The 16,038-nt window shown below is 38.7% G+C and overlaps 3 protein-coding genes across 5 annotated transcripts; 1 reads left to right on the top strand and 2 right to left on the bottom strand.

The window, feature by feature from the left end:
- Nucleotides 1-601: 601 nt before the first annotated feature.
- Nucleotides 602-3,508, top strand: LOC140772481 (pentatricopeptide repeat-containing protein At1g79490, mitochondrial). The gene has a single exon (XM_073114569.1). The coding sequence runs from the start codon at nt 625-627 to the stop codon at nt 2,977-2,979; it is 2,355 nt and encodes a 784-aa protein (XP_072970670.1). The 5' UTR covers nt 602-624; the 3' UTR covers nt 2,980-3,508.
- Nucleotides 3,509-4,548: 1,040 nt separating this feature from the next.
- On the bottom strand, nt 4,549-9,938 carry LOC140772712 (GTP-binding protein ERG). 3 transcript variants are annotated; one of them, XR_012106326.1, is made up of 10 exons: nt 9,388-9,938; nt 8,731-8,820; nt 7,786-7,934; nt 7,405-7,563; nt 7,254-7,320; nt 6,729-6,836; nt 6,505-6,644; nt 5,760-5,885; nt 5,510-5,598; nt 4,549-5,053 (listed from the first exon to the last, which is right to left on the bottom strand). XR_012106326.1 is itself a non-coding variant. In XM_073114912.1 (9 exons), the coding sequence occupies exons 1-8, from the start codon at nt 9,883-9,885 to the stop codon at nt 5,786-5,788; spliced, it is 1,311 nt and encodes a 436-aa protein (XP_072971013.1). In that variant the 5' UTR covers nt 9,886-9,938; the 3' UTR covers nt 4,549-5,073; nt 5,760-5,785. The 3 variants fall into 3 exon arrangements, 2 of the variants coding, with proteins under 2 accessions (XP_072971013.1, XP_072971012.1); XM_073114912.1 differs by lacking the exon at nt 5,510-5,598 and having other exon boundaries at nt 4,549-5,073; XM_073114911.1 differs by lacking the exon at nt 5,510-5,598.
- A 1,414-nt stretch (nt 9,939-11,352) lies between these two features.
- On the bottom strand, nt 11,353-13,893 carry LOC140772036 (zinc transporter 4-like). Its single transcript, XM_073113921.1, has 3 exons — nt 13,116-13,893; nt 12,501-12,650; nt 11,353-11,851 (listed from the first exon to the last, which is right to left on the bottom strand). Exons 1-3 carry the CDS (start codon nt 13,740-13,742, stop codon nt 11,546-11,548), a joined length of 1,083 nt encoding a protein of 360 aa, XP_072970022.1. The 5' UTR covers nt 13,743-13,893; the 3' UTR covers nt 11,353-11,545.
- Between the last annotated feature and the right edge of the window lie 2,145 nt (nt 13,894-16,038).

Here is a 16,038-nt window from a genome sequence, read left to right as displayed (position 1 = left end):
TACAAACTTACATGCAAAAGTTACCTGAGGATTCCTCTGTGATTTGTGCTTATAGATGGCAACTATGAACCTATGATGATTCATATTATGCAAATCTTTTGGTTTAATGACAAGGTTTTCAATTATGATTTAGTTTAAGCTTTTATTCATTAGCATTGGTAAATCAAGTTTGATTAAAGCCTATTCAAGCTTGATAAAGCTCAAGCTAATTAGGGCAAGCTTCATTTGATTACTGACATCAAATTAATTGGTCTTAAAATCAAGCAGCTCATCAACCTTCTCTTTAGTATTATTAGAGCATCTTAAATATCCTCCTGGCTCCTTGTATATATGCACGTATGGCGTATATTTGACATTATAAATTATAAAATAATTATAAGTAACAGGCAAAGTGTTTTATTTTTTTATTAACTGATTTTGCGGGGATGAAATTGTTAATAACAATAACATTATTATTATTATTATTATTATTATTATTATTATTATTATTATTATTATTATTATTATTATTATTATTGTTACTACTACTGATGCTATAGTTATAAATATAATTATTAGTATTATATTGAGAGAAACTAATTGTAATTGAGGTCTTTAGATGCCTCACTGTCTGTCTCCTTCCTTATGCCCAAAGACAATATGCTCTTCTGCTTAAGACACCTCCGCATCTCCCAAAACCCTCTCCTCCTCTTCCCCAAAACCCTAACCCTAATCCCTAAACCCTTCTCCTCCTCTTCCCCACCATGGACGGATCACGTCGACTACCTCGACGAATCCGGCACCATCATCTCCTCTGGCCCCGGCGCCCGCCCGGCGATCCCTAACCTCGACTCCCACGTCCTCTCCGGCGACCTCCTCCGCCCTCTCCCCCGCCCCGCCGCCGTCGCTCGGCTCGCTTCCCTCGCCGTCCGCCACCGCTGGGGTCCCGACCTCGATTCCCGCCTCGACGCTCTCCCTTCTCCTCCCGACCCCTCCCTTCTCCTCTCCGCCATCTCCTCCCTCCCCATCTCCGATCCCGACCCTTCCCTCTCCCTCTTCCGCTGGGCTCGCCGCCAAGATTGGTTCTCCGCCACCGACCCGGAGCCCTTCTCCCTCCTCCTCTCCCGCCTCCCCGCCGCAACCCACTCGGATTCCATCCTCTCCCTCTTTGACGACATCGTTAGCATCTCCTCCGCCGATCCCGCCCTCCTCGCGACCTTCGCACAACCCCTCAACATCGCGGTCCGCTCCCTTGCCAACGCCACCCTCCTCGAGCTTGCCTTCTGCTGCTTCAAGAAGCTCCAAAATTTGAACTTTGCCCATTTCGACGCGCGGACCTTCAATTCCCTCATCACCCTGTTCTTGAACAAGGGGCTGCCTTATAAGGCGTTCGAGATTTACGATTCGATGGAGGCGAGCAATTGCGAGCTCGATGAATCAACGTATGAGTTGATGGTGCCCACACTGGCCAAGAGTGGGCGGATTGATGCGGGAGTGAGATTGTTTAATGAGATGAAGAGGAAGGGATACAAGCCCGGGTTTGGGGTGTTTTCGACTATGGTGGATTCTATGGGGAAGGCTGGGAGGTTAGATGCGGCGATGAGGTTGTATAGAGAGATGCAGGCGGCGGGGTTTAAGCCTTCGAATGCAATGAATGGGGCGGTGATCGAGGCTCTGGTGAAAGCTGGGAAGCTGGATTCTGGTGTAAAGCTTTGGGATGAGATGAAGAGTGTTGGGTTTCGCCCAAGTTTTAGTCTTTATACAATGATGGTCGAGGCTCATGCGAGGTCAGGGCGGCTCGAGATGGCGGCCTCACTTTTCGGGGAGATGGAGAAGGCTGGATTTTTTCCCACACCGGCGACATATGCTTGCCTCATTGAGATGCATTCAGCTGCAGGCAAGGTGGATGAGGCAATGCGGCTGTATTACTCAATGACGAATGCTGGTGCCCGCCCAGGATTGAGTACTTTCACATCGCTTCTGACGGTCCTGGCCAACAAGAAACTCTTGGATCTGGCTGCAAAGATCCTGCTTGAGATGAAGGCTGTTGGCTTCCCGGTGGAAGTGAGCGCGAGCGATATGCTGATGATTTATATCAAAGACGGGTCAACCGAATTGGCCTTGAGGTGGCTGCGCTTCATGAGTTCAGCTGGAATTAGGACGAATAACTTCATCGTAAGGCAGTTGTTTGAATCCTGCATGAAGACTGGGCTTTATGAGTCAGCTCGGCCATTGCTCGAGACATATGTGGGATCAGCGGCGAAGGTGGATTTGATACTATACACTTCGATTCTTGCCCATTTGGTGAGGTGCCAGGATGAGAAGAACGAAAGGATTATAATGGACATTCTTAGTGCAACTAAGCATAAGGCTCACGAGTTCATGTGTGGCCTGTTCACTGGACCAGAACAGAGGAAGAAGCCTGTGCTCTCGTTTGTGAGGGAATTCTTCCAGGGGATTGATTATGACATAGAGGAGAGTGCCGCTAGGTACTTCGTCAATGTACTTCTCAATTATCTTGCCCTGATGGGCCAGATGAACCGGGCAAGGTGTGTCTGGAAGGTGGCTTATGAGAACAAGTTGTTTCCCAAGGCAATTGTGTTTGATCAGCACATCGCATGGTCTTTGGACGTCCGAAACTTGTCGGTCGGGGCAGCTTTGGTGTCTGTGGTGCACACGCTGCATAGATTTAGGAAGAGGATGCTTTACTACGGTGCTGTGCCCCGACGCATCAAGTTAGTGACAGGCCCTACACTTAAAATGGTTGTTGCACAGGTACTGGAGTCGGTGGAATCGCCATTTGAAGTAAGCAAGGTTGTGCTGAGGGCACCAGGAGATTCAGTCCTAGAGTGGTTTAAGAAACCGATAGTCCAACAGTTCTTGCTGAATGAAATACCATCTAAATCAGATGTTTTAATGCACAAGCTCAATGTGCTATTTCCAAGCTCTGCACCAGAGGTTCGATCACTTTCCCCCAAGTCATTTTCTATGTCAAGGTGATATAGTGTCAATTTCCTTCGATTCTCATTGATTTGTGGAGGTTGATAAAAGGAAAGTACATGTACACTACTTAATGCTCAAGGAGAAATACATCGGAGACTTTTCTCTGCAGTTCTTTCACAACGGCAGTCAATGAATAAGAATGCCTTTTCTTTGAAACATACTTGTTATTGTCAAGAACCAAGATGCTTATCTTCTGAAATTCGATTAACATAAGATAGGATAAGATATTGTGAGGAAGTATAGAATCCCCAGTCCAAAAACCAGGATAAGAAATGATGAGACCACTGCATCGCTGGTGTCTGTAAGTGTGGTCACCAGGATATATATATATATATATATATATAGACACATAGAGAGTGTTGGTGGATTTGTGATTTCCACAACGAGTCATTCATTGCTTGGTCCCAGTACTTGATTCTATAGGAACTATGAACTAGTATAGCAAAGTGCTGTCATCTAATGTGATGAAACTCTCTTTGTTACAGGTCATATTATCTTATTATAGATTTTTCTTTCAGAGTATACTCATCATATGCTTAGTAGATGAATGCTCCATTGCTTACCGGATAGATACATCCGTATTGTCTTTGTTTTGCATTTTCGATTTAGCTAACTAAAAGAAAATTTATTGGTTCCGGTTCCGCAGTCCTCCAATTTGCATGACTTTTTATGGTGAGTAAAATGAAAACATTTCGTTCTATTTTATGTGTTTCCAGATTATTACCCGTTTCTCTTCTACGTCGCTGTGGACGATCAGTTATCTCTATTGTTTCGTTACTATTGTTTCTCCTCATCATGCATGGCTAATGTTAGTTTATGTTACGGGAAAAATCCTGTATACTATGATTTATTTGTGGAATAACAGAAAAATTATTTTGATATAAAATTCCACTTATTTTCAAAATATTGTTATATCAATTATTATTTTACTTTAAAAAAAAGTATCATTTTAATGTATTTTTATTTGCTCTCTTTCTTCTTTCTCATCTCTCTCCTCATCCATTCTACTTCTTAGTTATTTGGCAAAATATTATTTTAATTTTCATATCACATCAAGTATAATTATTACAAATTACTGTTTTATTATAAAGAAACACAAGAATTGCAGCTTATACTAGAATAACTTTCTTATATTAGTATTAAAAATTAGCATGGTATTATTAGTGTGGAAATTATTCTACAGGGAACGGGTATCCAATGCTTTGTTGTATGAGGTCCTATTCGTCCAAGTAAAATCGTTTGGTGCAAACTCTACCCCTCTACAAATTCATAATTTCTTTTCTCCACATACATACCTAAATGAATGGTGACCTTCAAATATACACTCTGGACAAATATCAAATGGAATTAATGCAATAATCAAAGATATCATCATCAAATTCTATAGTAGCTTTAGTTTATCAAATACACATGCAAGTTCAAATTAAATTTCTGTGCCATTACACAGATGTACTTAACATTAGCGAGCTTCACACATACACTTTGGACAACCATATAATATGATTATTACACTGTCAGCCAATGCAATCAAATCTAAAAAGAACACATTACACATGACAAAGGACCGAGAAAAAAAGGTTATGCACATCCAAAGTGATTACCATGTAATGTGAATTATTAACATCCTTGCAGCATAAAAGATGTCTTTTCCAGGAGAGAGGCATTTTATCTCGATAATGAAATAGAATGATAAATTTCTAGAGAATAATCTCCTTGCATGCCCAATACCATACAAAAAGGAGATGATTTTCCAGTTTCCAAACAATTCAATTATAGCAACTGATGCTGTGTAAAACATATAAAGTTAGAATGTCCTGGGGCTGAACAGCTAACTTCGAGTCAGGGAAGTGAGGAGTGCTGTTCAATTGTATTAAAGCACCTGAAAGTATATGAGCTCAACACTGTTGACGATAGTATCAGTTTCAAGAGGGTCCTTTCGAGTTTGATGTTGAAGCAAGGGCATCCTTCAACTGCATAAAAGATGGTGTAGCAGCAGTCCTGGGTCTTGTGCCATACCATTTCATAATCACCAATGCATATACACAGTCAGAAGGGAAACCTTCATAATAACCTGAGAAGACAATAAACAGACTGCTTCACATAAGATTAGAATGAGAGTTTCTGCCTGCATCATAAAGCACACTAAAATTGCAAAAATATTGTCAGGGTTCTGCTACTTTATTATATGCACGAACATCAGGAAATGGGTTAGTCCAATGATCTTTGTAACTAGCTGGTTCACGATGTTTTGTAACCTTTTACTAGGTTATATGTATATAAAGGGTATTCTAATGCATGAGACTCCCATCAATGCATGACATTTGCGAGAGCAAGACGTACTCAACCTTACCTCCATTTCTGGAGAGGGTGTTCCCATGGCTTGAATCCCTTTACAACTTGGATTATGAGCTTATGTAAATTAGAAATTCATGAAACAATAAACTTCTTCTAGCTTTGACTTTCAGTTAGAAATCTCATTCTGGCCAAAAGAAGTGGGAAGAAACATTGTGAAGGTATGATAAATGACCTGATAGGCATAAATATGAGAGCATTTCTGGGACTTGTATCTCATCAATATGCAGCTAGGTAGAGCTTCCTGAGCAATTTGCCAAAATTCTAGGAGCATCATAAATAGCAACATGAGACTCCAGCTTGATCTAATAGTTTCAACAAACTTATAAAACTATGGGATACACCAGAATAAAATATACAACATAATACAAACTAAATTGATATGGTAACATGAGCAAACAGAAGATATAGGAGCTTCAACTCACTTATATGTGAAATGACCATGATAAACTCAGGAACTTTTCTTTTTAGTAACTCTAACTTGGAGAATGAGATGCACTTCTCTCTTGAATATCGACCTCAGCTCTTGGTTGGCTTCAATACCTATTCTCCTGAGCAAGAGAAATATAGCACACATGTGAGCTACTTCATCAATGTAACAATTGGCTTTTTACTCAACATACACACACACGTCTGTAACAGATTGTTGCTTTGAATGCATGTATTCATCATAACTAAAATAATATATTCCCTCCCAATTAGTAAACAAGAATATTTCTCCTATAAACAAATTGGCATAGATGCATATTTCTTCAAAATATGCCATATAGGCTAACTGTATCATGCCATATCCATGCTAATAGCTGTGACCATGCTTCATTGATGGCTTTTTAATATGAAAATAAAGACTGAACAAATAGCTTAACATCATGCACATGCACAAGTGAAACACAAACACCAGACAGCAAAAATTACGATTGTTGTCCTAACACCAGTAGATGAGCACCCACATATATATGCAGTCCGCACATAACAAAATCTATGAACAATATTCCTAAATAGTGCACATGGGCATGCATGAGGATAGACAACCCACACATAATAAAGAATATGAACTAACAGATCCACCATATATATATGCATGCGCGTATATATAATATTCATATACAATATACAAAGAAAAGATGTCAAAAAGTCCCTAAAAAGGGGCACTTAACAAGGAAGTAATACCCTATCTTGGATCCATTTTTTCCAACAAGAATCTGCCGCTGGCTTTGTTTCGGAGTAATAAAGTGTTGCTCCACCCGAAGAGAACCATCTCTTAGCTCCTTCCAATCCATTAATCGATGTTCAATAACATATGGAATTTCCTGAAAGAGATGGTATATTGGAACAACTATTCTCAGAAGTAAAAGAGATTACCACTACCTCACTATAGTTTAACATAATATTACCTGATGAATATGATTGAGCATCTTCTCCCGAACAACTTCCAAAGCAATGCTTTTCATTATTTCTTCGCTCATGATGGTTGGATCCTCATCCCAAGGTCTTTTAACTGCCTACAAATTAACAAGCAATGAGAACCATTACCTCCACACATGATGGTTCGATCCTCATCCAAATTATGTTAACATCTACTATATAAGGATTTAAAAGCAATAAGAACTAGAAGTGATATATACAAGTGTATAAAACTAGGAACTAGGTTTTGTTGATCAGTGGGATAGCAATGAAAAGAAGAGAATAATGAATATACCACTTGAACTCCCAGAATTCCCAGACTACCTGCTTGAAATGATGACAGCGGCCTATAAACTTACTACAACAAATTAATTGTCTATATATAGCATACTTGTTTAAATTCCTCCATTTAAATATTATATTTGTCTACTAATAGTTCAATTCATTAATGAATAAACAATGTAAAAGATGTGCATTTAAGAACTACCTTGGAATATAATGACCAAAAGAGATACCTGGTCCATCAAGTACTGCAGAAGATCTTTCACTCCTGATCCTTTTAGTCCAGATATCATGAAGTACCTGTAAGCGATGAAGATAATAACTAAGAACAAGTAATAAAGAACTTGAATATAAGAAAACATGTGCCTAGACTTAACAACAGACCTTTCATATCCAGGAAGATCTTCAAATTCTTTTGCAACTTTCAACAAGTCTTTCTTATCTTCAACTAGATCAACCTTGTTCATGCATAATAGACGCTTTTGTTTAGGGTGAACTTCTGCACCTAGCCGTTTAATCAACTTTGTCACCCTTGTGTCAGGCCTATATATATGAACCAAGAATAGAAAATTTTCATGAGTACTATCCTATCTGATGCTTACAAGCTGTGCAAAGTAGCAATTTTATTTCATTAAAGAGTAGCACATATAGATTATAGATGCTAGTCTGGTACGTCTGAAAGAAAATTGGGAGGAGAAATTATAGCCAACAGAAGTGTTCAACTAAAGCAATAAAAAACTGAAACTTAAAAAGTATGATACTTACACAGTGAGATGCCTATGGACATCAAAAATGACAATCAACATATCATATAGCTCAATCGAGCTCCAAGCACTTTCCACACGAACTCGGACATCTGTCCTGTAAGGGTAGCCATGATGCCCTATCATGAGTCCTGGAGTGTCAAAGAAACACTGTGGAAATGAAGTTAGTTCAGTAAAGTGCAAATGCAACATGCAGTAGAGATGAGATACTTTTGAAATATGTTACATGGACGAGCAGAAAATATGCTCCTAACTAATTAGCACAACATAAGTTCAGGGCTGGGTATAGTATTCACTCTAGCAGCATTCAGTAAAGATAAAAGAGAGTCTTCTAATGACTACTCAATGCTGATTGAGATTTAATTCCAGTATAAACTACTGCCATTTATCTTCAAACAATTACAAAGGTATGGCTATATGTTTCAAAGAAAATAATTTGAACAGGCTGACCATAAATTATTAATCACAAACCACAGTTTGTTTGTCATGTTACAAAATTATACAAGTCCAGATAATGCAACACTCCCATGGAAAGATTGCATAAGAATCTTGTTAACTTTATCTACTTAAGGAACTGAATCTGCAAAAACATTGTGTTTTCTTTCTTGTATGCAAATTAAAAGCAAACAAACTGATTGGCCCTTTTATCAAGTGTTACAAATCCCAGAATGATTCAATTAACTCACTATATACTCCTAAGTAAAGTTGCTGAAATCCTTTATCCCACTACTAATATCATTAAGCATCTGGCAATCTTACCGTGTCCTCAGACACAGTTCCAATAATCTATTATCTAACGACCATATAAAGGGTGAAAAGAATTGCAGGTCATAAACTAAGATGCAGTCATAAAAGTTTGTCCACAGAGTCAAAAGCCAATAAGTTGGATATACCTACATTGATGAAAAAGAAAAGAGAATCTGATAGAACAAGGAAAAGAGCATACTATTTGAGTGTTCTCTTTGGTCATTACTCCCAAAACTTCATGGGTAGTTGTATTTGTCTTCCGAGAGACAGCAGCAACTTTTGATCCAACCTGAAATAAGAAAGAGAAGAATGATATTCAGTCATTATCATACAAAGAGTTTGAAGCAAATACACTTTGAAGTGGTCTTATCGAGTAACTATATATTAGTGACTTTTAAGGTGCTTCTTGCCACATGATTGTTAAACATGAATAAGCAGAAAATAAATGTGTATTGAAGTTACATGTATGCCAAAATATACTATAAAGAAATATCAGAAGCCTTTATGGTGAGATTCACAGTCAAAATCTTAATTTAACCTTCCCAAATTAACTATCATCTTCACAATACTCGGTGAAATCTTTTCTGAAAATAATATATGCTTCCGAAATCAAGAATTTCTTATTCAAGAAGGCATTTTCGGACATTGGATGCAGTTACTAATTTGTGATCTACCATGTACAGAATGAGAACTTCATCCTAGAATTCTACGAGAAACTTTCTGAAGCTTTTCATTTTTCTTCTCTTCTTGTAAATTTTATGTTCCCAGAATGTATCCTTGCACCTTAAGAACAACAACAACAACACTAGTTTCTCGGCGAAAAACTAATTAAAGAGAATAAAGGAACCAAATTTACCATAAAATTCGTCAGTGACGACTTGCCGGCATTTGGAGCCCCAATTATTCCAACCGAGAGCGACTTCTGGTCCTCCTCCTTCACCACCATATCCTCCTCCTCTTCTGCATCATCTGGCGGCTCCAGCGCGGCCTGGAGAAGCGCTCTCGCTAGCCTCGTCGCTCTCTCCCTTTCCTCCTCTTCCTCCATCAGTTTCTTGATCGCCTTCCTCTCCCCGAACAGGGCCTCGTCCGCCCTCGCCCGGTATGCCGCGTCCCACGTCGGATTTCGGCTGGAATTTGACGTAACTGGATCATCGGGCAGGGAAAACTGGGAGCTATCGAAGTCCGAGGTGGTGGGAGTGCGGTCGGTGTCATCGTCGGTGGCGGCGGCGGCGGTGAGATCAGTTTGGGGGTCGGCGGCGGCGAAGAGGCGAGAAGGGAGAAGGCGGTGTGGATTGGCGCGGGTAGAAGTGAGGAGGGCGGAGGAGGTGAGTTTGATAGCTCGGAGAGCTCTCATGGCGTGAGAGAGAGAGAGAGAGAGAGAGAGAGAGAGAGAGAGAGAGAGAGAGAGAGGGGAGAAGGGTTTTGGGGTACAGAAATGGAGAGATTCAGAGAAGTGAGGTTTAAGGAGGTTCTTCTTCTGTCCCAAGGCCCAATAAAGGCCATAGTTGAATACATCTTAAGAAGCCCAAATAACTAGGCCTAATGGGCCACAGTTCAATTATTCTATGCCTCATTTATTCATGGATAAGCAGAATAGGAATAAAAAGCAACCACCACAAAGTTTAAATTTCTCCTTATTATTCATGTTTGTTTAGCATGAAACTAAAACCATAACTATTAGTTTAGAATTTATAATTTTAGCAACTTTATCGAAAAAATACCTCAATATTAGTTTTCTCAACCGTCGGGTCAGCTGACACATAGATGAGTTAAATATAGATACAAAATAAACTAAATATCTTTTAGTAATTTTTTTTTTAAGTTACGATAAAATTAACAAAAGGAACTAAATTCTAAGATAAAATGAGAGGTAATTTATTTCCTATAAATGACAAAATATTCTCTATTTCATTGATTACTATTAGGTTAAAGTTAGTTTTAGAGTATTTTTCAATCATTACAAGCAAAAAATATATATAAGATAGAAGGTGAATAATAATAAATTTCCCTAAAAACTTTTGTTCCCTCTCAAGACTGAGCTTTTCTTCCTAACAATCCTTCTTTCATTTGAAACATTAATTAGACTTTGGACAGTGTTGTTCTTATTCCTTCAAAATTGTAGGACCAATCTCTTGGGCAGTAATAAGTCAAAGTAACTTTCACTCTCAGGTTTCACAAACTTCATAGTGGGGCATCCTGTTCTTTTCATTCAGATTTGAAGGATAAGGATGAGCAAGGTTGTGATCCCATGCCTCCTTTGCCTCTTTCTCCTTCACAATCCTTGAAACTTGTTCTTTGACTTGAATGCAATATGTTTTACACCATGTGCTCTCAATTGAAGCAAAGGTGGAGACAGAAGCCAAGTTAGTTCATGGACCCTACCACTGCTACTTCTCCACTCTAGCTTAGTTGAGGCTATTGGGTATATCCTTACCTGCCATCTTGATCCTTTCCTTTGGTTCAGAATTTTAGATTCAGATGGGTCAGATTGGCCCACTAGATTATCTTCTATATTTTATCCTCTTTCTTTTTTTTCCGAGAAGTGAAAAAGATTTTATGCTCTAATTAAATCTGTATCGCGAAATCTAGTAGTTGAGTCATATGAGCCGACCACGACAACAGAAGTCATAATCTTAATTTCTCTTGTGATTAGTTTTCATATGCATGATCGGTTAGTTTTCTTATTTATATATAATTAACTAATTCTTGATGCATTGAAAAAGATTAAACTAAATTACAAGATCTTTCTCAATGTGAAGGACTAGAGATTATGTTTGATATGTTCTCCATTTGTCAGCCACCTACAAGAATTTGGTATCACAAGAAACATTTTGATTACCCAAAATACTAGTACAATAGTTTGCAACTTGAGGTGAATTTTCCCTTTCATCTTGTTCATCACTAGTACATAATGCATTTATGGATTTGATAAAGTATTACATATATCCAAGATCACATTGAAAAAATCTTGGATTAGTCATAGGCTTTAATTGGAGATCAACTAGCTAAAAGTTTTAAGCCCATTTAGCAATTAGAGACATCAAGCCTGCTCCAAGAAGGAGAGCAAGGTGAGTTCCAAACTGAAGTCTCCCATTAGTTTGGACTCTAGGGTTCATAAAGTCTGCTGCTAAGAGATCCACAAGAGCCATGTAGATCAAAATTCCAGCTGATGCAGAGTTGAAGAAGCCTTCAACTATGAGGGCTGTTGAGCTATGTTGATTATAGCTAGATGATATAGCAATGCCGAGTGCAATGCCAAAGGGAGTAGTGAGAGAGAAGAAGGTTGCCATGATCAATGTTGCTCTTGCTTTGAAGTTTGCCTGCAAAGAGAGGAGACAATAAAAATCAATCTTAATTTTGTGAGATGTAAATGATGAGTGGTGTAAACTTTTTCTTTTTCCCTAATTTAGTTGCTTGAATTTTTATTTTGATGTGTTTAAAGTAAGAAAAAAATATTATCGTGTCATAACAGGCTCCCACCAATACGAGGTCTAAAAGTGCAGATATATATAATCTTACCCTTATTATTATAGTATAGATATTGTTTCCTTAATCGGACCATATTACTAGAGTACACTTTTCAGTAGGGAAAGTACACTTTTCAGTAGAGAAATAACGTAATAGGCTTCCACGAATACAAAATCTAAAAATACAGATATATGCAGTCTTGTCTTCATTATTATATATGTTGTTTCTAAGATGCGGTAGTTCTTTTTCGTAAAGAAACGATGTTATAGATTATATATATAACTTTATTATTATATATGTTCTTTTTGAACCCTCGTAACACATCGCTACGTTACAACATATGCTTTTAAAAAGAAAAAAAAAAAAAGAAAACCCCACAATTTATTCATTATTCTCTGATTTAATTCTCATTCTACACTTAAATGACATTTTTTTACCTAGGCATAGAACTTCAAGATAATTCAATTGTTTAAAACAGTTAAGCAAAGAAAATTAATATACCTGAACAATGCATCCACCAAGCCCTATGCCTTCAAAGAATTGATGGAAGCTCAAGGCTCCCACAAGAGGTCTTATAGTGGAGGCACTTTGAGAAGCACCCAAGGATACTCCAATAATCACAGAATGCACCACAATTCCCAGCTCCAGAACCTGCATGACCAATTCATTGAATCATCTGGGGTTGGTAGATGCTGGCAAAGAACAAATTCCTAAGCTATTGGTCAGACAAAAGAGAACCAGAGATTAATGGGGGAAAATAAATAAAATAAAATAAAGTTCTCAACTTTTAGTAACCTTTTCTTTCTTTTAAATAGTAACCTCTCTCTAATTTATTCCCTCAGCCTTATTGGTTCACAGGGAAAGGGGAGGAAGAAGAATACATCACAATTGGTAACCATGCTTTTTTAAACATGGAATTAGTTATTCTCAGATACAAGTTGCATAACAATGCATCAATCAATTGAAAGCTCTATATCATTGTTAAATTCTAACATTAAAATTTTATTATAATTTATTGATAGATAGATAGATAGATAGATAGATAGATAGATAGATTTGGCGGAACTTAAAACTCAGGAACTCCTCTTCTAATAAATAACTCAAATTAATGCTTACTTGAGAAACAACTCGGTGGCGAATTTTGTCGGAGAGAGAGGCCTCCTCCGACGAGGCGACTGAGCCATGCGCGTGGCCATGAGTGCCATGGGTATGTACATGAACATGCCCTGCATGCCCCCCTGCTCTCTCCTCATCGCCGCCGCCGTCGTCGTCCAACGGCTGCGCCTTGCTGAAGTGAGACCTCTTATAGTAGCTGGTGGCCAGCGAATCCACAATCATGGTCCCGATCGCCGACGACATGGCGACGAAGCCGGCGAACGGGAAGTCATGCCATGGCCCATCGCTGAGGCAGGGAGATGTCAAGCTGGCGAAGGCGGCGGGGAGGATGTGGATCAGCCCTGTGGCGAGTATGACCCCGGCCGCGAAGGCCTTGATCACGAAGAACACGTCGTTCTCCGGCCGAAGGGCCGGCACCGACCGCCCTGCTATCGGTATGAGGACTCCGGTGGCGCCGGCCGATAGGATGGACGCAATGGCGACCGCCTTCGTGCTCAATGCTTTCCTGGCGTCGCCGCCGTCGGTGCGGTTGGTGCAGCCACAGCCATCACCACTTCCATGAGCTCGCAATGGAAGGAGGAGGAGGAGGAAGGAGAAGAGGAGAAAGATAACTCTCATGGTCGTCATATCACCAAGAGAGTGAGAAAGATAAGAGTAGTGGAAGAGGAATAAGAGTGAGAAAAGCTTATGGATATTGATGTGTTCTTATAGTTGGCATGGTGGAGTGAGCGAAACCTTAAACTTCACAAGGGTGTCGGAAGCTGGAATGGGAGGTTGTATAAGAAAATAGATTTGAGTGTGTAATAATGGGCTCATCTCAAGAGTTTCTGTCTCATGATGTGAGCCAACAAAGTGGTCACAAGGAATTAAAAGGTGGATAAATTAAGGGGGCGAGGGAGAATAGGAGGTGCTTTTATGCACTTTGGTCTTTGGGTGTTGACACGATGTTGTCATAAGGGCAATAAATAGTGGTAACCAACCTTGGTAATATATTTTATATGAGGGAATGCCGAATGCATCATGCTTCTACTAAGCATGCCTAGTTGGATGTGCATGCTTAATCTCTTGCCTATCGACAGACCCATATTTAAATTTTAATCGGTCATTATATATTTTCTATATACACTATCAAGCATGTCAAAATATATAACAATTTAAGAAAAATTAAGTGTAATAAATCCAATTATTGATAAGTATGCATAAGTGTTAAATTAGTTAAAAGGTAGAATAACTCTATAATCTTTTTTTGGTAGTAAGAGAGTTATATACCAAACTTTATGTTCGTCTCTTTTTAGTGAGTTATTGCTTGGCATCATGGACTCAATCCTCAGCCGCAGGAGTCAAATTGCTTGACATCATCTCTGATGTGAAAAACCAAAAGCAGAGAACCTGGAAATCCACTGGAGGATGCAGATTCTCTACATCTCTCTTCTGAAGCAGAGGAAAGGCAGAGTCCAATCTCTCCAATCTCTCTCTCTCTCTCTCTCTCTCTCTCTCTCTCTCTGACACACACACACACACACACACACACACACAGAGGCTATCTCAGAGTGGAAAGTAGTTTAAATTATTATTTTATAGCAGCCTCGGTTAGGGGTATTAATGCCATAGATTTTCTAAGAAATAGCTCACCAATGCAAGAAAATCCTAGTGATAGTTGACCTTCTATCCCAAAGGTCTTTTTCTTCAAAACCATATCACAAAGTGAAGGGAAAGCACAATAAAAAGGTAAACTAAAGAACTTCATTTCACAAAGAGTATATATATATATATATATATATATGAAACAGGGTAATCCTCTTAATTTCTTTTCTCTTTGATGGGGCATAGTGCAACTGCGAAAATCACTACGAGAAATTAAACATGGTTTAAATTTGCCCCTTCTATATCAGGAAAGATTTGATGTATGTTCTCCTGCTCTTTTATAAAAGGGGGCCTCCTATTCTAAATTTATTTTTAACTTTGAAATATTCCTACTTTATATTTCTTCTTTCCCCCCTCCTCTGCTGGAGGTCAACTATTTGTAGTAAAAGATTGTTCTCCAGCTAGAGGCCCCAAGGAGGATGCTTTAGTTCAGTACTGCTCAAGATGCAACTGAATAAATTCATCATATGATTGCTTTTAATTCCCCATAATATACTTTAGCAACGTAACGTCGACAGAAGAGCTACCGATAATTACAACCATACAATAAGAACCTAAGTGCAAAAATAAAGCTACCTTTTGTTGATCATCTATTCCATCCTAAAGTTCTCATCCTTCACCACAGAAATAAAAACAAAAGAAGCAGATTAGCTTGAGAAAGTATACAATTTCCAGTAATTCAAGTACTTAATTGACTGCTTACTCTCTTCTTTTTTTGTCTGTCTTTCTTGTTTTTTGAAAGATCTGCATGCTAAGGAAGGACTTTGCTATCAAAGTTTGAGCTCTCGAAAAAGTCCAAGGTTTTTCTTATCATGCCATTGTTGTTGACGTTGACTCCAAAAAAAAAAAAAAGGAACACCATTGGCGTCTTTAGCATATCTTTTATGATCTTTGTCAATTTATCAACACCAATCTTTAAATTTGTTAATAGCCCTTGGTTCCTTAAAGTCTTCTTTTTCGGTACGAGTTGATGCTGTTCTTTACTTGAAAGTTTATATTGGGATGCTTCAACAAACTATTCCGAAAAATTATATATATAGAATATGGGTCAGACAAAGAGTCAATCCTCTCTAGATACAAAGACACTTAAGCTGCACCAAACTTTTAGCTGTCTAATCTAAGCTTCAAGCTATATGCGTCGCCAAACAATTGCTCCGAATTAAACGTCGCTGAGACCTACTTCAAGCCGACATGCTGTCGAGCCATTCCACCAAACTAACCGTATTGCTGAGCTATTAATCAAATCGAGCCAAGCCATCAAATTACCAAACAATTTTTT

Source organism: Typha angustifolia, chromosome 12, assembly GCF_048772165.1.
Source record: "Typha angustifolia cultivar Huaian chromosome 12, ASM4877216v1, whole genome shotgun sequence".
In the NCBI taxonomy this organism is placed as follows: domain Eukaryota; kingdom Viridiplantae; phylum Streptophyta; class Magnoliopsida; order Poales; family Typhaceae; genus Typha; species Typha angustifolia.
Note: the sequence above shows the minus strand (reverse complement) of the source record. Positions and strands in the feature narration are given on the sequence as shown.

Coding starts and splice junctions, on each gene's coding strand:
- LOC140772481 (XM_073114569.1), top strand. CDS start 625: ATGCCCAAAGACAATATGCTCTTCTGCTTAAGACACCTCCGCATCTCC.
- LOC140772712 (XM_073114912.1), bottom strand. CDS start 9,885: ATGAGAGCTCTCCGAGCTATCAAACTCACCTCCTCCGCCCTCCTCACT. Junction 7,935..8,730: donor CCAAAGAGAACACTCAAATA/GTATGCTCTTTT, acceptor TCATTTCCACAG/TGTTTCTTTGACACTCCAGG. Junction 7,321..7,404: donor GATCTTCCTGGATATGAAAG/GTCTGTTGTTAA, acceptor CATCGCTTACAG/GTACTTCATGATATCTGGAC.
- LOC140772036 (XM_073113921.1), bottom strand. CDS start 13,742: ATGACGACCATGAGAGTTATCTTTCTCCTCTTCTCCTTCCTCCTCCTC. Junction 12,651..13,115: donor GCCACCGAGTTGTTTCTCAA/GTAAGCATTAAT, acceptor TTGGTCATGCAG/GTTCTGGAGCTGGGAATTGT. Junction 11,852..12,500: donor TTGGTGGATGCATTGTTCAG/GTATATTAATTT, acceptor CTCTCTTTGCAG/GCAAACTTCAAAGCAAGAGC.